This window comes from Bacillus rossius, chromosome 10 (assembly GCF_032445375.1).
Source record: "Bacillus rossius redtenbacheri isolate Brsri chromosome 10, Brsri_v3, whole genome shotgun sequence".
Lineage (NCBI taxonomy): Eukaryota > Metazoa > Arthropoda > Insecta > Phasmatodea > Bacillidae > Bacillus > Bacillus rossius.
Window position 1 is genome coordinate 21,098,601 of NC_086337.1, and position 23,785 is coordinate 21,122,385.

Consider the following 23,785-nt stretch of genomic DNA (forward strand, 5'->3'; position numbering starts at 1 on the left):
ATCCACATTCATTTTAGGAACTCCGCCTTACAAACATTTTCAAATGACTAACATGGGCCTTTTTTACCTTATTATTTCTTTCAACTTCTTCCAACAAGACAGTAACCGGCCCTAAAATCTTTACAATCTTATACGGTCCATCATACTTATTCTCTAACTTAGAGCTCTGATACCCTACTTTGTCACTCAAAACAAATTGCCTGCATAGCACTTCATCACCAATTTTAAATACATTATCCACTCGCCCCTTATTATAAAACTTACTCATTTTCTTTCTAACCTTTTGCAGATTTTCGGCTGCTTCTTCCCACATTTTTTCCAACAAACGGGGGCTTCGGGTTTCCAAAAGGGCTGGACGCAAACCCCAACAATTTAGTAAAGGATGGGGTACATTTCTTCCCAAAAAAATTTCCGATGGTGTGAATTTAGTACCACTGTGTATGGTCATGTTAAAAGCTAAATTTAATACGTGGATAACACTGTCCCACTTCCGTTGGTTACGTTGATGAAAAATCGTGAGGGCCACTTTGACATTTTTATTCACCCTTTCAACCAAAATAGGGTTGGGATAATAGGGGCTGGTAGTAATATGTTTTATACCCCAATCTAAACACATCACTTCAAAACACTTACTCTTAAAATATGTAGCATTATCTGATACTACTTGCTCCGGGCTACCAAACAAACCCCACACTTTAGTTTCTAAAGCCTTAATAATATTCTCGCTTTTCATATTACGCAAAGGCAAAAAAAAACAAAATTTAGAAAAACCATCTACCGCTATAAGTAAGCAATTATTCCCCCCTAATGATCTAGGTAGGGGCCCAAAAATGTCCAAATAAACCCTTTCCCAAGGTCTAGTCAGAGCTTCAACAGAGTATTTACCTATCTTACTATGTCTAGATTGCTTAGCGCGCTGGCAATCTTCACAGCTTAAAACATGATCTTTTACGTCTTTTTTCAAACCTGGCCAAAAAAATTCTTTAGAGATTTTATCTATAGTTTTTTCGATTCCGCCGTGCGCGCCTATATTAGAATCATGGTAATACCGCATTATCATTTTCCTTACCCCCTTAGGAACAAAAACTTTATGTTCTCCATCTTTCATCCAACACAAAAGCCCGTCTTTCATTCCTAAGTCTATAGTAGTATCCTGTCCCAAACGCGTTATTAAATCTTTAGTCTCAGGATCCTCTTTTTGTATTTCGCGCAAATCAATAAATCCTTGAGGGAATTCCCTCAGGATGTTACATTCTTCCTTGTCTTCAGTTCTCATTTCGTCTTTACACTGAAACTCATGTTCATCAAACATGCGCGATAAGGCATCGGCCACTACATTATCCTGTCCTTTCATATGTTTGAGGTCAAAACGAAAACGCGTCAACCGCATGATCCACCGCCCTATTTTCCCTAGTTGCCGCGGGTGGGAAAAAAGCCATGTCAAAGCCTGGTTGTCAGTCCATAATTCAAATTTCTCATGTTCAAGAAAACTCTCAAATCTCTCCAACGCAAATATGCACGCTAATGCTTCCTTCTCATATACACTGTATTTTAACTCGTGCTTATTTAGGGATTTACTAGCATACATAACCGGTTTTAAACCTCCCTCACGTTCTTGCAACAAAACCGCCCCCAGACCTACTCCCGAAGCGTCCACTTGCACAATAAATTTTTGCTCAAAATCCGGAAGTATTAAAATGGGGGGTTGAGCTATGGCTTTCTTTAAATTCCTAAAGGCCTGTTCTTCCTCTTCCCCCCATACAAACTTAACATCTTTCCTTTTCAAATTATTTAAAGGCGCGCATAGGTTAGCGTAATTCGGTATAAAACGGGAAAAATAACCAAGCATTCCTAAAAAGCGCATCACTCCCTTAACATTACGGGGGGCCGGGAAATTAACTATGGGGTTTATCTTATCTTGGTCCATGACCAATTCACCTTCTCGGATTATGTATCCTAAAAATTTTATCTCGCTACGGGCCCAAACTATTTTTTCCGGATTTACGGTAAAGCCGGCTCCCTTTAGTTTCTCAAGTACTTTTCTTATATGTTCTATATGTTCTTCAAAACTATTTGAAAAAACACAAATATCATCCAAGAAACTTATTACAAATTTATACTGATATTCTTGTAATATGTACCCTAAAATTCGTGACAAACATTGGGCCCCAAAATTCACCCCAAAAGGCACTCTAGTCCATTCAAAGTGCCCCCAAGGAGTGACAAACCCGGTAAATTTCTGACTACTTGCTTCTAATTCACATTGATGAAACGCCGAGTTCAAATCAAGCACCGTAAAAAACTTGGCTTTTCCCAAATATTGCAAAACAATTTCAACTTTAGGCATGGGAAACGGATCTAGTTTTACCCTGTCATTAAGGAGGCGATAGTCAAGGACCAAACGATATTTGCCCTTATTTTTCTTATCTACTAAAAAGGCAGGTGAGGCAAAATTGGATTTAGAAGGGACTATTACCTTATTATCAAGTAAATCATTAATAATTTCTCGAAAGGCTTTCATTTTAGGCGGGGCACATTGATACGGCACACATTTAATAGGGGTTTCATCTACCAGCACGATCTTGTATGGCATTAGCGTACATTTGCCAATTTTAGTAGTGATAACATCCTTATATTCCTCGCTTAATTGCTGTATCTGCAATTTTTCCTTCTCATCCAACCTTTGCTCTAACCCTTCGATACCACCACAAACCACCTTTCTTTTTTTTTTATTCTCCCACAATTTTATCTTAATTTTATCATTAAAATCGAACCTCATTACTTTCTCGCCGCACACTATTATAGCCTTACTATCATTTAAAAAATCCATTCCCAAAACTACTTCATGGATCAAATCGGGCATTACCCAGAATTCACGTGTCCAAGATAAATGTTCCAATTTAAAATGTAAAAATACTTTTACCTTTACCTGAACCTTTTGCCCGTCCGCCATGGCCACATTAATGCCTTGACTACTTACGATCTTAGTTTTCAAAAATTTATGATCGCGCACCAAATTACTCAAAAATTTCTGCTGGATGAAACTACAACTAGCCCCCGTATCAAGTAAAGCTTCTATCTCACGATCATACAACCAAACTTTGACACATAAACCTCTTTTTGCCTGAATGACCGCCAAACTATGCTTATTGTTAAATCGATATTTCTTAACTTCCTTACGGAAATTACATTTCCCGCTATTATGACCATCTTTATTACAAAAACCACAAACTAATTTTTTCTTGCGATTACATTTTTTTATCAAATGGTCCATGCTGCTACACCTAAAACATGTCTTGTGTCTTTCCTGCTCCGGTTTCTTTTTAAAGCAAAATTTTTCTAAATGACCATATTTGCCACAAAAACCACAAACAAATTTATTAACCTCCGAAACCGAGCAATCCTTAGCAAAATGCCCTACCTTATTACACTTAAAACAAGTCTTATCAATTTTTTCATTACCCGGCGTTTTAAAACAAACCGGTTTAAAATTGATTTTGCCTTTACACTTATCGAATTCACATTTAGCGTAAAAAATATTATCTACCTGGATAGCCCAAGTGTTGAGTTCCTCCACACTATTAGGTCTGCCAATAAATGCGCATTCGTGTCTGATGGCAGGATTTAGATTTTCCAAAATAATAGCTACAAAACGGTGATCATCTAACTGCAGACCAAATACATTAACGTGATTTCTAATATCCTGTATAAATTCTAAGGTGCTTTCATTTTCCCGTTGAAAACGGAAAATCAATTCCTTAATTAGATCGTCCTTCACCCTCTTAGGGCACAAATATTCCCACAAATTCTCTTTCACTACCGACCATCCAACAGACTTATTTATACCTGACGTAATCACGTCTCTAGCGATCCCGCTACATTTAGTCGAAATACACCTTAACAATTCTTGCTCATTTTGTAAACAACAATTAGTTTTCAAACTATCTACTCCCAAGCAAAACTTTATTAAATCTCTTGGCCCACCGGAGCATAAAGATGGCAACCTATCCAGTTCCTTAAAAAGCAATTTACTTTGCATAGCAGTATTCAATGAATTTACTTGGCTGATCTCCGAATTCTCCACATTTTCCTCAACAGGTTTTTTCCTCCCTTCTTTAATGTGGGTACTTAATTTCCTGCGTAAGGTATCAATGTCATCCTCCAGACCACTCTCTACTCCCGCTGCTTGCAAATTAGCGTAAACCTGTTCTTTGGGAAGTTTATAAATCCAAGAAACTGCCATTATTAAAAAAATCAAAAAAGTCAGCAAAATCGCAAAAGTCCAAAGTCTCTGCCCAGCAGAGTGGCGCAGGTTGTAACCCTTCTTCCTCCTTAATTGGAAGAGGGGTTGCGTCCCCGACTCACTCTGGGCGCGAAGGGAAAAAATAAATATTAAAACCAGGCATAAAAAGCTAAACAATATAAATTCCCCACACCACTGCCCAGGGGTCAGGCCAAAAAAATTCAAAGGATATAATAGTAGAGTAACCATTAAACAAACAAGAGGCAAGACTTTGGACGTATGTTATTAAAAAATAGAAATTTGCAAAAATAATTTTTACTATACATAACCATACAAGCTTAGTTACAAAAGCTGACGTTAATAATGGCAGCATCTTATCCCCATTTGCGATACTAACAATAACCTTTAAAAAATCGTAAAAATATAAATACTGATAACAACAAGTATAAAAATATATAAGGGCGTGAGGCGTGGCCACTATAAAATATCAAAATATACTGACTGCCCTAATACCAAAAATCAAACAAGACAATCAATATAATATATAAATATATAAAAAAATATTACAATAATAAAACTGAAGTACAAAAAATTTATTTAAATAAAGTTCTTAAACTCTCAATCAACGGTTTAGTCTTTCTTCAGATGTTCGTTGCTAAAGACTTGCCAAAAAAACAAAGTTAATATCCTAGGCGTGCGCTGGCTTCCTGACCTTCCTCACCAACTCCAGAGTCTAATGCCACGCCGGGCCATAGGTACGAATTCACAAAGGCGTGAACGATGATCAAAAAAAAATTATCTTATTTTTAAGGGAAATGTAGCAAAAACTCTTCACGTAACATAACCATGTTACCACAGAAGTATTTATCATCAGCTTCAAACAAAGTCTTACTTCTTTATTAACTTGCCAATGATTTTATAAAAACGTAGAATGGCCGCACCAACCAACATCAGGCTGCGCATGTAGTCCAATACCGATCGCATACTTTTAATAATACTGCACAAGCTGATATATTAGCTAAAGCCAACTTTAAGTATGCAAATTCCGAAGACAAAGTCTCAAAAACAAATTGCAAAATGTTCGTTTCTTCCAAACTTATACTTTTATGGCAACTACAGGCAAACGGGCGACCATTTTTTAAAAAAAAAATCCCACTCTGGAACAACGTGTGAAAACAAATGGGCCTCTTCACCAAACTGGCTAATAAAAGTTCCGTCCAAATAAAATTTAGTATGGGAAAATACACAGTTCACTAGGTTTGCCAAAAACCACTGCAGCACCACGAGGGTAAAAATCAAAATTGCGGCCTCTCTTTACCTTGATAAGTTCAGTATCACAGGGCAATCCATTGCCCTGTCACCCAGCGTGGAGCCTCCATCCCAATACTCTTCGTCGCCCGTTGCCGTCCGGCACACCAGTCCGCGCCGTCACATGGCTCTGTCCTCGACGGTCGCTCGGCACCAACTCTCAGCTGATTTTTTCTTCCCGGCAAGCCGAATGTCTGACGTCATCAGCCAACCGCCGGGCGCTCGCCAAGTGGTATTTACGTGAAACACAATCGATGTTCTTAAACTCATAATCGATAGCTACCAAACGGCGTATAACTAATTAACAGAAATAAATATAATTAAAAAAATGTACAGATAAATTAACATTAATTAAAAAAGGCGTAAAAATACGTGAAATAAAAAACCATATAAAACTAGAGACCAGCAACAAAAATAAATTACAAGTAAAAATGTGGCCCTGCCGGCCACAACTTACACAATCATTACTGTGTCTTATAGCTTCAGCTTTTAGATTATAATCACGTGCTATATTGTGCAGGTCTTTCCGCGTAAGAAGTTCAGCACGTTGCACCTCATCATTACACACTGAAACACGAATAGAATCCAGAATGTCATCAAATGGGATTTTCAGTGCGACTTTAGCAGCAATATCATCCCTCTCCCCTCTAGAACCAACTCTTAAACGACCCAGTTCTCCCTGATGACCTACATGAGCCTTGCAGAATGAAACTTTCACACTTCCTGATGTGTTATAAGTTACATCCATTTTCGCAGGACAGTGCCCATTTATTTTATTTGTTCCTAATATTTTACAGTGCCGCATTGCTTTGCTTCGTGTTTTGAAAAAGCCATCGCGGTGACACCTGTATATCACTCCGGTTTCTTCACTTATTTTTCTATTGTATTTTTTCTTACAAACATATTCACACAATTGTTCGTTTTCAATTCCTTTCTTCCACTTGCGAAATTCATTTTCATTAGGAAACTCGATTTCTTCATTACTAATTGCAATGTCATGTTCGGCGACGTAATGTTGTAAAATATCCGTAGTTTTAGATTTCTTTTCCCCACAGAGAGAACACTGAACCACGAATGCCACATTGTTTTGTGTCGATCGGTGTTGAGTGTTCATGTGTCTCACTAGCGCAGACTTTGTTGTAGTTTCTGCACTGCAAACATCACAAGTTACTTTAAAATTATTGTGTTTCGTGTGTGGCATTTTAGGCTTCGATAAAACTTAAAAGTTTCGCTACACAAATTACAGCTGTACTCGTCCATGTTTATAGTGGTATTTTTATATCAGAACTCGCTCCTAACTTTATTATAAAGTTTCGTACCACTGTCTAATTAAAACAGAAACACTCTCTGAAAATGCGATAGTCATTGTTTCAGAGATAGACCAACTAACATATTATTTTACATGCTTTTGATTCCTTAATTAAAAATTATGCATAACTCTAGAAAATTAACATCCTTGTTGTGACTAGCCAAACAATAAGTTTTTATTAATCACACGAAAAAATAAACAGGTAGGCTAGAAAAGTTTAAAATAAAAATTAAAACCTCTTAAAATAAAATTTAGGATGATCTAACTGAACAGAAGTTGATAAAACTGAAAACAAACAAAAAATTAAAAACGCATTTATTTCCGAGGTAGCCTTTTTTGCAGGGCAAGATCGTACAAAGCACAAAATAATAACATACTTCTTAAAACATATTTTTTTACCACTAACTTTCTTTCGCGGGCGGTAACAACAGGCGAAAACACGAGACTGAAATGTAAGAAAGGCATGTCTGCCGCACAATATTCTTTTGCCAGTGCGGCACCACAATCGTAGTGGAGTATCTGCCACATTAATACTCTTTGCACTAGCGCTTGCACCCCTTTTGTGCTCCCGAGACACAAGTCAGCAGCACTCCTGCTTTTTTGTAAGGAATTAAATCGTCGCGCTACACTAGCACCACCTGTTAACAACATCCCGAACCAACATGGCCGCCAGCAGACAGCCCGCGTCGACGATAGATAGCAGGACAATGCTGCGTCGGCCGCTTGCTGAGATGCTATAATTACGTGGCTTGGTAGGGTATTCTGGTTATTTTTACGTAATCGGTGATCGCATCCGTACTTATGGGGTATCGTTTTAAAGAGAATTCACACATCTGCTCACAGAAATTAAGATTTCGTTAATATAACCTGCTATTTTCCAATTATACAGGTTTAAACACAATTTTAATGCTATTTTCGGTTAATTTTTATTTTTTGGGGGCCAAAATTTGTCCAATTCGGTTATAGCGAGGACACGGTTATAGCGAGGATCAAACCCGGAACCGTGGCACCTCGCTATAACGGGACTCTAGTGTAATTAAGTATCTCACTGTTCTTGTAACTTTAACCCAAAATATATGTTATGTGCGGTATTCTAGGGTTCAATATAAAAATGTATAAAAAGGCCTATTATAAGTAAGCATGCTTTAAAACCCGCCATTTTGTAAGGTATATTCATGATTAATTTACATATAGAATAGTTACCTAAATTATAATGATATGTGAATATGTTCCATACTATTTTTAACTGTATAAATTGAAACAAAATTTTGTTTTAACAACGATGCATGTACACAAGATAGGCTAACTTTCAAAAGAAGGTTTGAATGAATACAAGATTTCGCCAAAGCTATTTTCTGATGCAAGAAGTACATAGTAAATGTGTTTTTGTGTGCTTTACTGTAAAACCTATCCTACTGTAAATTCATTTCATATCGTTAACTTAATATATACTCCATAATCTTTTATCTTTTCTGCACACATTACTTATTATTTTGTGGATGCTAATTGTAAAACTTCGATTCTTGCAAGGGCCGAACACGGAATGTCAACTTTCTAATGTATTCTATATACATTTTTTAAGTTAGTAATGTATTCTATATATTATATGTGTAAAATTTTTGACGTGACCACGTCTAATAAATCTATGAACGCCGGCTGAACGCACGAAAAAGTGTCCCGTTACGCACATTGTCCCGTTTCTCTGTGTCCCGTTACGCTCATATTATATTGCTCTTTGCTAACCTGAACCTCCTAGCATTGCGACCGAGTCCGTGGCGTAAATCTGTTTTCATGCATTTCAATGTAATATTTTCATTGCTCTTTGCTAACCCGTTCCTCCTAGCATTGCTGCAGAGTCCGTGGCGTAAATATATTATTTTTGACAGCATCTTGGTGTTGGGTAAGCCATTTTCCTTCACATCATCCTTGAAACACTCCCATTCGTTTCCTACTTTTCCTATCATCGTCATATTCTTAACAGAATAACACAGATTGGAAGAAGTTAAATTGCAAACTTGTATAAACGTTATAGTTAAAATAATCTCTTAGTTAAAGTAATTAAAATATGTAATTGAATTAATATTAATGAGTGCAAATAAAAGTAAATTTATCAATTAAATTGTAGATTTCATTTCACTCCTTCTTTGTATCCATACAAAATAGTGATAATTCAATAAAAATGATTCAATTTTATTCATAAAAGTATGCAATCATTTCATCAATGTTTTGTTATGACGTTATCACGTTAAACTATTGTCCGTAAACCGACTTTACAGACAACCAATTTTTTCCTGTATTCTATATATATATATATATATATATATATATATATATATATATATATATATATATATATATGTATGTATATATATATATATATGTATGTATGTATGTATGTGTGTGTGTGTGTGTGTGTGTGTGTTTGTGTGTGTGTGTAAACTTTCTAATGCATTCTATACATGTACAACGTGTATCTAAAACATACTGACAAATTCTGGCAGAATATTCCTGGCGAAAATACAAGACGAAAACCTGTGTACCATACTTTTCTCGTAAATGGATTCGGAGTTTTGAACCCCCAAAAATAAAATTTTCCTATTCTTGAATAACTTTCACTGCGTCTGATGATTTTGTAGAACGCAAATTGTTCACCACGAGATACGTGGGTTGTAATGAACATCCTTCAATGAATATAACGGCATTTCTGTTTTAGCAAATTTTATCACCTGAAAAGCTAATAAAAAATAAAAATAAACCAGGGCAGGCATTACAAAGCACGTCTGCAAGGTGTAAAGTTTCCTTCCTAAAAAATCATATGCCACAGTTTACTTACTGATGATGTTAATTTCAAGATATAGAAAATTCCATTTTCGGAGGTTCGTAACTCGATTTATGAGTAAAGTGGTTATTAGGCTTTCGTCTTGTATTCTTTCCAGAAACAGCCTGCCGAAGTTTGTACGTATGTTTTAAATACTCGTTGTGTATATATGTCAACTTTATATGTATTATATATATAGTGCTCAATAACCAAGAGTAAACTTACTTTGGTTAAGTTGCTGAACCTATGACTAGCCTATGGAAAGAAAACGCTACGTAACATGAACGAAAATAAATCTAAAGTAATACATAATTTTTCACTCAAATTAATTACATGTTTCAATATTAATTTTCGATGGGCTCTTTCGTGGGCATCTTTATTGGAAGGCTTCGGTGTGCTAGGGTTAATGGCTGTCGCTCATTAGCTGTTATAGTCTCTGTATCATATTTAGATATGCCGTAGCTTCAATTACAGAATAGCCACTGAGCGACAGGCAGCAAGCCCTCCCATATCTTAGGCCGCGGCCTTCCACCATAGACGCTCTTAACGACACATATAATTTAGCCTAAAATTTGCCTCCATATAGATAAAAATATAACAAGACTCGCTGGAAAAGGATTGAAACTAAGGCCAACGCGAATGCGAGTTCAGTAATTGAACCTTCAGAGGTAGTATATACATAGGTGGGTAGTTACAACGACCATGTTCTACGTTACTACGTTATATGAGAAGAGACATAAGTTTTCTTTCTGTAGCGAGAAGTTGGCTGAATTTCAACATAACACAATAATTATATAGTGAACTGTCATTCAATTTCGAAAAACAGATATAACTTCCATTGAGATGAAGTCCATGTTGTCCGAATTATGACGTTCACTTTTTTAGAAAGTTTCTGGCAGTCCAATAGTTTTCTGGTAAAATAAGATCTTTGCAATCCTGTTTACAGAGACCTTTCTCACAAGCTAAACGTCAAAATTCGGACAATGAAATAGATTATAGTAGTTCTGTTTAAATTATGATTACCAGTTGTGATTGCAATAATAATAATTTATGTGTAATATACTGTAATGCCAGTAACATTCACGTTTAAGTTCACTTAATTGGTTACGGAGCAAATATTATGTTGATCGATAAAAAAAAGGTAATCTTAATTATACACAACATACATTTATAAAAGTTAAATTAAAGTTAAAATTAAAGTATGGACATTTGGATTTAGAGAAAATATAGAAACTAGTATCTAGGTCCATTGCGGGGAAAAAAAAAAGACAAATTCTTGTTTGACTTTTCAATCAAAAACGTAGACTACACGGACTTCATGTTTTTTTTAAACTTCGAAACGAAATTTGGAGAAACAATTAGCAAATGTTCATGTAGAAAATAGTACACTAGCAAACTGATTAGAATAATATTTCCTGGAATAGTTCAGCTTCAGTTGCCTGAGCCAGTGCCTAGTAATTCGGGTCAGCCAGACAACGCTGACCAGACAGAGCGGAAAACTGTTCCAGCCTATCAGGACGCGCCATTGGTATTAACGCAACCTCGCGCGATAAGAGCAGAAAAAGTTGAGGTCAAGCCGATATTTTGTAATGCGGAAAGTGCCGAGATCGGCGATTTTTCAGAGTTTAATATGCTGTTATCTTCTCAAACTATTAACAAATTATGTTGTGTTTTATTTTCTACAAATCAACGGTACATTTGTTACAAAACACGAGTCAGAAACGTCAAGTGTATTAAAAAAGGTATAAATAAGAAGCTTCGTTCTGAAGTTGTCAGGCAGATGACAATACTAAACTATTAGGTATGTAGTGTAACCTTGTATCTAAAGTTCTATTTTTTTTTGTTTCGCTTGCAGTAAAATGTAAAATAAACATGAGTGATAAATTTACTTAGTAATATTTTATGTACCAGAACTGTTGTACGGTTTTTATTTAAACAAAGTGGTGTTGTATCACACAGTAACATCCACGGGCGCCAAAACAGTTAAGCATAAAAACGGCGTTCCTTTAAACGAAAAAAAAAATGTTCTATCCGCTCTGTCTGGTTATGTATGAAACAGGCGTGATGAGTCCAGTGTCGTCTTGTGCTTCTCAGCACATCACAAAGCCGTTGCGTTGGCTGCTAGAGCTGACTCATCCCACCCCTATCAGCCGTCCTACATTCGTCTTTGTCTCTCACTCCCCCCCCCCCCCCTCCACACACCCGGGTGATATTCCGTTTTCCTACTAGTTCGCGGGGTCTCCACTTGGATACGCTCTACACGCCCGTGACCGAACGCTGCGCTATCCTACGAGGAAAAAATGAACCACTTCAACTGACCGCGCGCGAGAAAATATTATCTCCCACGTGCTCTTAAGTATCTCAGGGTTCTATTTTAAAATTTTCTGGCTAATTCAAAATCGGTAGTTCAGAAGACATTACACTCGGGACTTCTGGACTGTGGATGTTCGTGCTCATTAATATGTATGTACGTTATTATTTAATATAGACCTCGGGGCACAAAAATACAGTTTATAATTAATAGTTTGTACTTTCGGCCACATAATGAAACAGAAATTAAAATATCCCTGTGGTGTAATAGCGTAATAGGGCCTAAATTGCATTGGCGTCACTAAATTTTTGACCACAAAACCTTTTCAATATGGCCTACCTGATGCTGTCTCGGGACCATACACAGGTGTGCTCATAGCAGGTGATTGCGGGTGAGCTGCACAAATTTATAAGACAAATTGCCCGTTGTGATTTCATGGACAGACACAACACTGTCGTGCCTGCACACACAACTTATACAGCAACTTAAGCCACAGCCAGCAGCTGCCTAGGCCCAGCAGCTCGAAAACCTTATTTCCCATCATTCATGGTGCCAGGCGCTTCCTTAGAGGCGCCGGCAAGTCTCAGTCAATCACGAAGCACCATCCAAGAAATCAAAAGAAAACAGTATTTAACTAATAGAAATGTCGATAAAATAACAATTTAAACATATATTTCAGTGGCAGTGTCATTATATTACGTTTAAAATCAAAACACAGTTTATAAACAAACATTCTGCGACTGGCAACAAAGCACTTTATGATGTTTTGTCGCTAGGCAATGTTTTTCCCTTATTGTTAATTCCTAATTAGTGCTTGCTAGGATGCCGAGTTATACATCATAATCATAAGTAGTGACTCAAGTTTTTTTTTTTTTTTTTTAAGAATATTTCATTTTTAACATTTTATTTCATTTTTATTATTTTTATTTTTCGAATTCTCTTTAATCTTAAATATAGTGTAATATGAAACAGATATGAAACTGAAATATTTCTTAATACCTAATTTCATTAAAATAATCTCATTTTAGTTGACACCTGACACCTGAGCACTTATTCAATAGTAATAATGTTCAATTAGTAATAAAGTATTAATCATGTCTAAAACAGAACTCAGAAAAATAAAAATAAATCTGCGACTTTTTGTGTTTACGTTATTGAAGTAAAAACGATGCTAATCAAACAATGTAATATTAATTATCTAATCCATTAATTTTATACATTTTGATTTCTTTGAAACAAAATTTATGCTAAAAATTTACATTCATTCAATTCACACTAATAAAAGATAAAAATGTTTGCAATTTGAGTTAAGTTTTGTCAAATATCTGATTTTTATGTTTTTAGTTACATTTTGGTGCTAAATGCTGTACATATTTACTTTCATTACTTGTTCTTTTCTGGCATCGCAGACCATTTGGTGGTGATGCGAAAAGGTGGCTTTCCGATTGCCATCAACCAGGAGTCCCGGCAAGACCCAACTACCAGGGTCTACGTGGAGGAGCTTGAGATACCTAGAGACGGCCAGGTGTAAGTACTAGTACACATCATCCAGTCATCCTTAAAAATATGAATTATAAAAAAAATACTTTTATGTCAATATTCTTTACTTACATAAAGTGCATTGGTATTAGTTTCGAACTTTTCACTATTGGTCCAACTCGAACTCAAACCAAAATTCTAAAATTTTAAATAGGCCTTATGTAATTTTACTGTGAAGTGAATCTTTTTGAAATGTCTAAATGAGGTTAAAACTTTTACCTCGACAAAATTTTTTGATTAACAAAGAGAGCATGCTTGTTTATTGACCATACTTCCCTAAAATTGACTGGCAGTGGCCTATCTAAGGGTTTAGTGATTTAATTTGCACTAGGAATAACTTAAGCTTACAGGAGTAGCATATGCAATGCCTAAAAACTTATTTTTGTGTATTGGAATACCTTCCTTAATAACACAGAACACTTACATATTAAGAGGGTAAAACACCATAAAAGGGTGAAGCATTATCAAAGTAGCTTAGATATAGTCTTAATTTTTCACAATTCTTAAAGTTTATTGAAGATAATCACTATCACTAGTGCTGACACTAGCACTACATAATCCAAAAGCCATTTATTTTATTTATATAAAATTATAGTAGTGATGCTTATTGTGGATGTCTATGTATGAGAGTTCCACGTTCCTTTCTGTCTCAACAAAACAGCCCTCCCCCCTTTTTTTCTAAAAAGGTGATGACCTAATTTTAACAATTTCACTATTTTCCATCATGATTTACTCTCTTCTCTTGGCTATACCAAAATATTTGTCACTCACGCGTACACACACACACGCGATAGTGGCGCTTCACTGCAGTAAACAAAATAGTTGCGGTTGGTAGCCATTTTACTTTCATAATGTTTTTTCTTAAATTGATACATAGTAATTATTTTTTCTACATATAGTTAAGAATTATAATTTCTGTGATGTTGCTCCTGATCCCACCTTGAGGTAAAGATGCCATTTTCATTCACCTGTAGAATTTATTACGGACCATGAATCTACGTAAGTTGTATTTCTTGTAACTCAGGGTACGTTCACGATAATAATTGTAGAATCATTGTTGTGATGGTGATAATTGTTTCAGGGTCATGGTGTTCTGCCACCCACCAAGCTGTTACGCTGTGAACTGCAGTCGCCTGAAAGGTTACTACGTGCTGTCTGGCAAGACGCTGGAAGCCTTGGGCTACGCGGTGGTGCACATCAACCTGCAGCAGTGGACCGGCATTCCCGACCGCGAGAAGATACCGTACCTCATGCAGAACGTGAAGCTCCAGTGCGAAGCGCAGACTGACCAGATATATGCCCTGCAGTGAACACACTAACAGTTTTAAGTTTGTAGGCCAACTCAACTTTGTACATAGTGGTCTCATTTGACGAGTTTAAAGTGTTAAATGTGGGGGGGGGGGGGAAAGTTCTCGGATTATATTTTATTTATTTCAAAAACTCAACACAGCTATAACACAATGACTGTAAAATTTACAAGGAGGAGCTGAAATAAACTTGTAACACACACTCAAATTGACTGTCTTGATATGTCCAAAGTCATCGTGTCTTGATAATGACAGTTTAAATAAACTAAAGAAAGGGTTAAAAGATGTAATTACTTTATTCAATTACACATGTACTGGCCATATTTGATAGTTTGTAAGTTCTATATGCTTTTACTAATTTTTGTTATATATAATGGTATTGTTACAGGGACAAAAAATGCTAACTGTAATCATTTTTATTTATGCCTAGCACTCATTTCATCATTATCAAAATTATTTGGAAGCAACATGACATGACACTATGCTTACCTAAAGTAATAAACACATCTGAAACTGCACGCCTAAAAGGCAAGTTAGAGCAAACAAACTATCTAACAGATCTTTATATAAAATATTCCTTATGGTTTAAAGACTGCAATATATAACATTCTTAAAGACAAAAAAAATTGGTTTGGCTTTTTTCGTCAATTTATTAAATTCTTGTTTATTTGGTCAATTTTTTACAATCTTACACATTCAGCAAAATTTCAGTATGTACATTTTCATTGCCTAAGCAAGTTCATCTTTTGGTTGATATTCCAAGATCACACATCACAGATGGAATCTGTTTTAAAATCTCTTCTGAGTCTACCTGAAAATCATGTTCAACCCAGTATTCCTTTAACCGTTGTAGAACTGGACCAAGAAGTTTTCCTCCTGAAACAGAATTCAATTTTATACTTCCATGATAAAACCTTTCCAATAAAAAATTATAAAGTATATATATATATGCTGAAAAATCAAATGGTAAACATACAATAAGTGGCAGAATATAGTAATATTCCATGTCCATAAAGCATATTGTGTAACTAAACATGATCTGAGACCTCGAATACAAAGTTGACGTGTGCACATTTTCTTGCCGGCATTATTTTGTTCTTTACAGAATTGAAAAATGAGTTTGGCTATTGCAATTTTAATTATTTTTTTTTAATGTATACAAGTAAAAAGATTTAATTTTTTCATCTGGTCCAGAAGATTTTTATAAATATGTGACTTTATGTGAAAAACCATTTATCACTGAAATATTATTTCAAAAGTAAAAACCTTGGAGAATAAGCTTTATTAATTAACCATCGACGTTTTGAAACCACAAGCTATTCATTATTTTGGGTGACATTTTTTGTAATGAATTTCAATCTTTTAAATTATATAATTAGTGAATTTAAAAAAAACTTTTAAACACAAATTAAAGTTGTTTGCAATTCATGGATATAGTCTGGAGTGCAACACTAAACTTATTTTTCAAATTACATAATAAACACAGTCGGAAAGCAAGCAAGGCGTTCGAGAATTTGATCCTGTAGTGGTAGGTGTGACTTTGTTCGCAGATAACGCAGCAACTGGACTCCAGTAGATACAATGACAAAAGAACCTTCCCCTCCAACCCCCCTCCCATTCAATCTCCCCCTTGCTTCCGAGAAGCTCGGATATTTCGCTCCGCCCATCCAGTAGCCCAGTGCTAGGGAGGCCCCTTAACTACTAAATATGTAGCCTTTCATTTTAAATAAAACATCCAAATAACTAACATTTCAGTGCTACCCTTTATGTTAACAAGCAGTTTAATATTTTCATTACTGACCACTAGGGATGGGGCGAATCCTGATTTCCTCGAATCCGAATCCTAACTCAAATCCTAGACTGGAATTGCCAAATCTCGAACCCAAACCCGAATCTTTTAACAGATGATGTCCACATATCTAATGTGAGATGTATTCTGCTTGCACTAAAAGTCCCTTAACTTTATCACATGTAGTTTGGTACATTTCTGGTATAAGTGTATACAGTAGAACCCCGATTATCCGTGTTAATGAAGGGGACGAGTGAGTCGGATAATCGAAAATCGCGGTTAGCCGAGTCATGCTTGCCTCAAAGGTCATTAGCCCACAGACAGCCATCTGTGGACATTCGGAGATTACATATATACACATGCTTTGTGTGCGTGTGCGTTGTTGACATAGAAGCGGACTGCTTAGTGCTGGGCAGCAGTGGTTTTTAAGTCTTTCGTGTGCGGAGACGTGGGCACGCGAGTCGTTGTTGCACCGAGGTGTGTGACCAGCCGCCCGCCAGTCCGAGGGCCCAAGACAGCTGATAGCTGCCAAGGTCACGCATTATTTTCATCGCGCGTAAGCGACGCTGCCACACTTAGCTCATTGCTCTGTTGTCAGTAACACCATCGGGCTGGTTATTGTTTTACAGAACGACTGCCTTCAAAATTCTTTTCGAGATAAGATTTTTCATACCAGTGCATTGAGACTTGATTTGATGGTTTTGAAACGGTGTCTCTGTCTCGTATAATTCACGGTGTTTTTATCCCCCTTTATTTATATGAATTTAAAATGTTAGATTTTTTATTTTTAGCTTGCTGAACGTGGAATTAGTGCAAAAACTGCCTAGACTTAGTGTTGCAGATGGGTTGGAAATCTTATAACGACCACCTCTTTATAACGACCCTAATCTCGGGAACCGTGAGGGGTCGTTATATCTATTCTCCGTTCACTCTTAGCTGAGTTTTGAAATAAACAAACACCGTCGTATCACTGCACTGCGTCAGCAAGTGATAGGCTGAATTTATCTTGCGTGCCAAGCACTAGTTGCAACACACACACTTCAGTAAAGTCGGTGCTAATAAAATAACGGAGAAGTAATATAACAGGAAAATGGTTCTTCTGTCAAACCTAGTTTTTTTAAAAAAAATTACGTCTGCTGTGATAAAATTACGCCACTTAATGCTACACCCTCCGACATTTTCTGTTGAAACCATTCAAACAAACAAGTGTCCAAGCTGCTAAATGTGGATTCGTTCATCGTCTTGCGTTTATTTAATCCACTTGAAGTGTCAGCCTGTGAAGCAAACTGAAGGATTTTTTCGCGATTTTTTATGATGTCGCGCACTGTTGTGTTACCGACATTAAACTCAGTCGCAAGTTTGCAATCGTTTCTCCACTCTGAAATCTTTCTATAATTTTTGTTTTGCTGTCGATGGACAGTACCACTCGCTTTCTTTTCTGTTCATTTGATGACATTATGAAATGTTGCGCTCAACACTTCCGCACAACATAACGGTATAATCCGTCGGAATGCAGATCACTGTTACAATACATAAAATTATCACCACCTTGACGCTTCAACAACGTACACTAATGGAATGGACTGTCTCCATGCGGCATGCGCCGGGTAATCTCTGTGGCACGGCGCCGTACTGTGCGCGGGAGTGTACAGTCCGGTCATGCGGACGTGGAATCGCGCACCAGTGTATAATCTATTCACGTAACATGGAACACAAAAATATTATGTACATACGTATGTATGTACTAGTATTTTTTTTTTAAACTTTCTGTGTATATAAACATAACTGAGTCAAAGTACTTTGACCAACATACATTCTGCAAAGTATTTTAACATTTACATACATTTTGAATCATTGGTTATATGTAACTAAAAAATTGGACTTGATGGACATAAATCGCGGTTAATCCGCGAATCGGATGATCGAGTCGCGGATAATCGGGGTTCTACTGTATAAAGACAAAAATCTTTTCTTGAGCAATTTCAGTTTTAGTACAGATTAGCGGTTAGGATTTTTTCTATAAATAACTAGAGGTCTGCGAGCCTAAGAATTTTACTTATGGCCGAGCTCGAGCTTTTGTGGTACAATTACACTTTTGGGAAATTATTTTTATCTTAAACTTAGTATAATGTTTGAATAAAGAATTAAAATGAAGTGGGCTTATTAATTTTGGGTAACTATTTACAGTGTGTGTTTACATTTTGCACTGCTAGAAAAAAAATAACATTTTTTTTCCATTGAATCTTACCTGTTTACATTGATTCATTAGTAACTGATATCATCCAACTAACATAACCAAGTATATGTTTGTGTAAATGTAACATATCTTTGGAAAAATTTCATCCTTGTCAATTTTTCTGGAGTCCTTACTGAGCTTCAACAAACTTAGGCAACTTAGCACCAAAAATCATGTTTGAAAAGTACATTCACATTGTTTCAACATTTCCACTTTTCAGCACAATAATTTTGAGAGAGATTGTCACTGAGTATTAAATTCTGTTCTTTAATCTATCATGCAGAACAATAATTTGTTCTGCACGTTCAGGAGTTAAATTAGCTCTACGATTGGAGATAGTGTTTCCAGCAGAACAGAAGCGTCTCTCGCTGGCAACCTGCGTGGCTGGAATGCTTTAGTAAAATTGCTTAACCTCAAAATTAGTGTCATAAATATCTGTAACTGGTCATTAAAGTTTAATCAATTGAAAGTAATAAAAATAACAGCATTTTACTTAATTCAATTTACACTTGCAAAAAAAACATACACACAATAAACCTACATGGAAATTAAAGTCTTTTTCAATATCCTAAAGTCTGAAATATGTTTACTCATGTCATCAAATGTAGAGCTGTACTGAAGAAGCTGATTTTGCCAATATTTAGTTGTATCGGCATTTCTGCCGACTTCCAATACAGTACGCTTGTTAATTTTCGGCCGATATTACTGAAAAACGAAAGAGACTGCCATAACCTAAAAATCCACGAGTACCATTTTCACTTTTCGTTGTAGTACTGCATTCTTTCAGATCACATTATTTCTTAGCAACATGTGCCAACCATACATATCAAAGTTTAACATCCTTTTTTTTATCAACAATGTTCTTTAATTTAATATGTCATAAATAAATAATACATTACTATCACGGTAAATATACATCTCGGTTGTTACGGTAACTATAGCGCAAATATGGTAGCTATCATGCTTCTGTAGTAATTATGGTATTCTACAAAGAATCTTGTTCTTTTTATGGTAATTATCTTAAAATAACTAATGGGTTTGTACTGTAGTTATGGTACATCATCCATATTTCTTCGTATGTTGTTCATTTGTCTTTTCTTCATATTTACGTGTGCCATCTGCCATTATTTGAGACAGGAAGTTTCAGAAAAAGTTTTAACGGACTTTATCTCACACATTTAATAGCGTAAATGATGAGACCTTGGGCAATTTAAACGCTTTATGCGGAAAAACCTACCATGCGGGACCTCGTAAGCGAGTTTTACTGTATTTTTTCCCCCCGTAAATAGTAAAAAACTGAATCCTTTGACGAATCCTATATCAGACCTGCCGAAGCTTCGAATCCCTAGGATTCGGCGGATTCGGCGAATATTGGATTCGGTCGCCCCATCCCTACTGACCACATAATGTTACGTCTAACTATAAGACAGCAAACAGTACAGGGTTTTAAATTATGTGAAAAAGTTAGTGTATGTGCACTTGTAAGCACAAAAAACATATTAAAATGATATTCTGAGACTGTTAGATATTGAATGATGTTCAGGTACAAATGCTATGTGTGGAAAAACTAGCAGTTGGAACATCTCAGCAGATTCAGTTGCAGCGAGGTAGTTCTGGGCTAGTCTGGACCGTCGAGGAAGTTAGATGCCAATTACAAGAGCCACAAGCGGGAACTCCAATAACCAGGTTTAATTTTACAAGCTCAAAAAGTCAAAAACAATTTTTTTTACACTAGTGAAAGGTTGCTGTTTTACTGCAGTTATAAAGATATTTAAAAAAAAAACATGTGAGGAATAATAAAAGCATTTTATTAGAATGTATTCATTATCATCTTAAAACAAGCGGCTGAGTTCATTTTCTATGTCTTACCAATGTAAAATTAATCATTGCTTTTTGAAGTTAAAATCTTTACAGTCAGCCGAGGTAGTGACATCATTAGGACGTAATGAAAAGGAACAAAAAGTGCAACAATCAAAAGTGTGGCACTTGATGGCACGTCAGCACACTTGCATACTGCACAATTGTATTCTAGCACACTACCATAACTTCTCAAACTTTTACTTGTTCACTGGCATATTTTTATACTTCTTTCTGTGAAGTTTCACTTCTAGCACACGTTGGCTAGAGGTGGGTTGTTACAGCAATTTTCGGTATCTGTTCCAACCTGTTACTGATACAGTAATGTACTTCTGTATCAGCTACAGCAGTAGGGGTCCCAGGAAGCAACAAGGTATCAGCATTCTCGTTACAGGTTACACATCCTCCATGCCGTCATCACCAGCGTAAAAAGGTATCAGTTTTCTCTTTCCATGTTCTTCGTAAAAAGGTATCAGTTTTCTCATTCTACATTCTTCGTAGTCGAAAAAAGGTATCGGTGTTCTCTTTCCACACCTTTCGTAATCGGAGTCTTCAATCTTTGCAAGGAGCACGCACTGCACACTGAGCGTACTGTGATGAAAAGCCTAAGATGTACATCAAGCTCTGTCCCTGCCCGAATACGCCCGAATATTCACCTTCGGCCAACCTCGGGATTTGTTTTATTTTTGCGCAGGAAAAATGAATTCAAACATTAAAAGTGGTCGGTTAGGTTAGCAGACTTGCCAACTTGTACGATTTTCCCGTACAATGTACGGAAAACGACTTACTTGTACGGTTTACGGGGACGTATGGAAACCTTCCGGATTTTTTGCATTTTGTAGTGTATGTTGGTGAAAAGTGAAACGCAAGTTGCTCGCGCTCATGTGTCATGTTTAGGCTTACTGGCAATTTTTTTTTTTTTGTGATTTACTGTTAGTCACGCCGTACCCTTTTCGCCGCCAACCAATACAAATATTTTCACAAATAGAAAATATACTGGTAAGTTTTGGATAATTAACGTACTACGAATACGTTTGTGTGGCCGTCTTTTGTTTAGATAGCTGTATGCAGCGACAGTTGCGCGCGCACAGGTCAGTGTAAACAACATGGCGTCTCACAGCGCGTGCCTTTGTTGATCGTTAAGGTTTTATATGCATATATTCTTTGCCAACTCACGTAGAAAGTTCTTTTGTGCAGTGGATCTAAATCTGGTTTACATTTTTGTGCTCACACTTTCGCTCTCCGCCCGCGAAGATTTAATTTCCTTCATGTAATAATATTGTTGATAGTTGACGATGCTTCAGGTGGAAAATGCCTCCAAAGATGAAAAAACAGTATATGCAAGTTTTCCTTGACGTTTACGCGAAAGATTTTCCGTGTATGATTAAATCTGGAAAAGAAATAAACTTCACGTTTTGTTCGATTTGTAGGTGTGACACAAATATCGGACATGGTGGCAGAAGTGATATAAATGCTCACTTAAAATGTGCAAAACATGTTTCGAATATTGTGAGTAGGCGTCTGCAAGCAGAAGATTTTCACTTCGAGTCGAGCTCGAGCGAGTTTGCTAAAATACTCGCGAGTATCGAGTCGAGTTCGAGTTTTTTTTTTTTAAGTTTATTGCACATAAATTTACTGTGATGGAGTAATAAAATGTGAGAACTTTTGAGAAAAATATGGAAATAAAAAAAGAAACCATTATCATTGTTAGCCTACTAAATAGATAGACCTACATTAGAGGTCTGCGAGCCTAAGAATTTTACTTTGAGCCAAGCTCGAGCGAGCCTACTTGAAAGTTCTCGAAGCTTGAGCTTTTGTGATACAGTTACACTTTTGGGAAATTATTTTTACCTTAAACTTAGTAGGTATAATGTTTGAATAAAGTATTAAAATGAAGTGGGCTTATTAATTTTGGGTAACTATTTACAGAGTGCTTTAATAATTTCCACTGCTAGGAAAAAAAACATGTTTTCCATTGAATCTAACCTGTTTCCATTGGTTCATTAGTAACTGATATCATCCAACTAACATAACCACAGTTTACAAGTACGTATATGTTTGTGTAAATGTAACATATCTTTGGAAAAATTTCATCCTTGTCAATTTTTCTGGAGTCCTTACTGAGCTTCAACTAACTGAGCACCAAAAATCATGTTGTTTGAAAAGTACATTCACATTGTTTCAACATTTCCACTTTTCGGCACAAAAATTCTGAGAGAGATTGTCATAGAGTATTAAATTCTGTTCTTCAATCTATCATGCAGAAAAATAATTTGTTCTGCACGTTCAGGAGTTAAATTAGCTCTACGATTGGAGATGGTGTTTACAGCAGAAGAGAAGCGTCTCTCGCTGGCAACATGTGTGGCTGGAATGCTTTAGTAAAATTGTTGGTAAATATGTAGAGTCGCGGTATATGCGGAAAAAAAATGCTAAAATTCCGAAAATACTTTTATTCTATGCTCTTTCACTTCCTCTTTTCAAATCAACCGGCGGAGATAAGAAATTCCAAATACTTTAGGAATATTTAATTTTTTAATTTTCATCACAATACCTGGGTATTCATGCGGCGATCAACATTGTTTCTGGTTTACGAGTATCTATTATGTTCCTTATTGGACAATTTTGTCACGTGACAGTTCCGTGATTGGCCAGTATTCAAATGAACCAATACATGATTATTTATTTATTTATTAATGTTCCGTCGGAGGTATCGCGACGTAGGTGAACGACTACATCATTTCCTTCTAATGGCAAAGGAAATGTACCCGCCTCCAACTTAGGTGGGTTTTTAACGTTTATAATTTTAAAGTCTTATTTTTTATTTGGATATTGTTGCGCAAGTAATAAGTAACAAAAAAAATTTACGTGAGTTGTTAATGTTCATCATTTGTCCGGGTTTGTTAGGTCAGGTCAGGTCAGTTACATTATAAATACTTTAAAACTAAAGAACCATTGAAATTAATTCACATTATTTTTTATGTCCGCTTAGTTTGAAAGTATTAATAATGTAACTGACCTGACCTAATCGACCATTTTATTTATTACGCATTCACGAACACACGGCAAAA

The 23,785-nt window shown here is 36.1% G+C and overlaps 2 protein-coding genes across 7 annotated transcripts in view; one reads left to right on the forward strand and one right to left on the reverse strand.

Annotated features, from left to right (window-relative positions):
- LOC134535819 (uncharacterized) overlaps nt 1–15,118 on the forward strand; it is a 44,195-nt gene extending 29,077 nt beyond the window's left edge. For all 4 annotated transcript variants that reach the window (XM_063375112.1, XM_063375113.1, XM_063375114.1 and 1 more), the window contains exons 8-9: nt 13,399–13,516; nt 14,610–15,118. In XM_063375112.1, the coding sequence (XP_063231182.1) occupies nt 13,399–13,516; nt 14,610–14,838 (347 nt within the window). In that variant the 3' untranslated portion in view covers nt 14,839–15,118. The remainder of the gene's footprint in view (nt 1–13,398; nt 13,517–14,609) is intronic.
- A 314-nt stretch (nt 15,119–15,432) lies between these two features.
- The window catches only part of LOC134535820 (CCA tRNA nucleotidyltransferase 1, mitochondrial), a 42,807-nt gene continuing 34,454 nt past the window's right edge, over nt 15,433–23,785 (reverse strand). For 2 of the 3 annotated variants that reach the window (XM_063375118.1, XM_063375117.1), the window contains exon 10: nt 15,451–15,711. In XM_063375118.1, coding sequence (XP_063231188.1) covers nt 15,575–15,711 — 137 coding nt within the window. In that variant the 3' untranslated portion in view covers nt 15,451–15,574. Of the gene's footprint in view, nt 15,712–23,785 lie in introns of all 3 variants that reach the window. The other variant, XM_063375116.1, reaches the window with a different exon arrangement.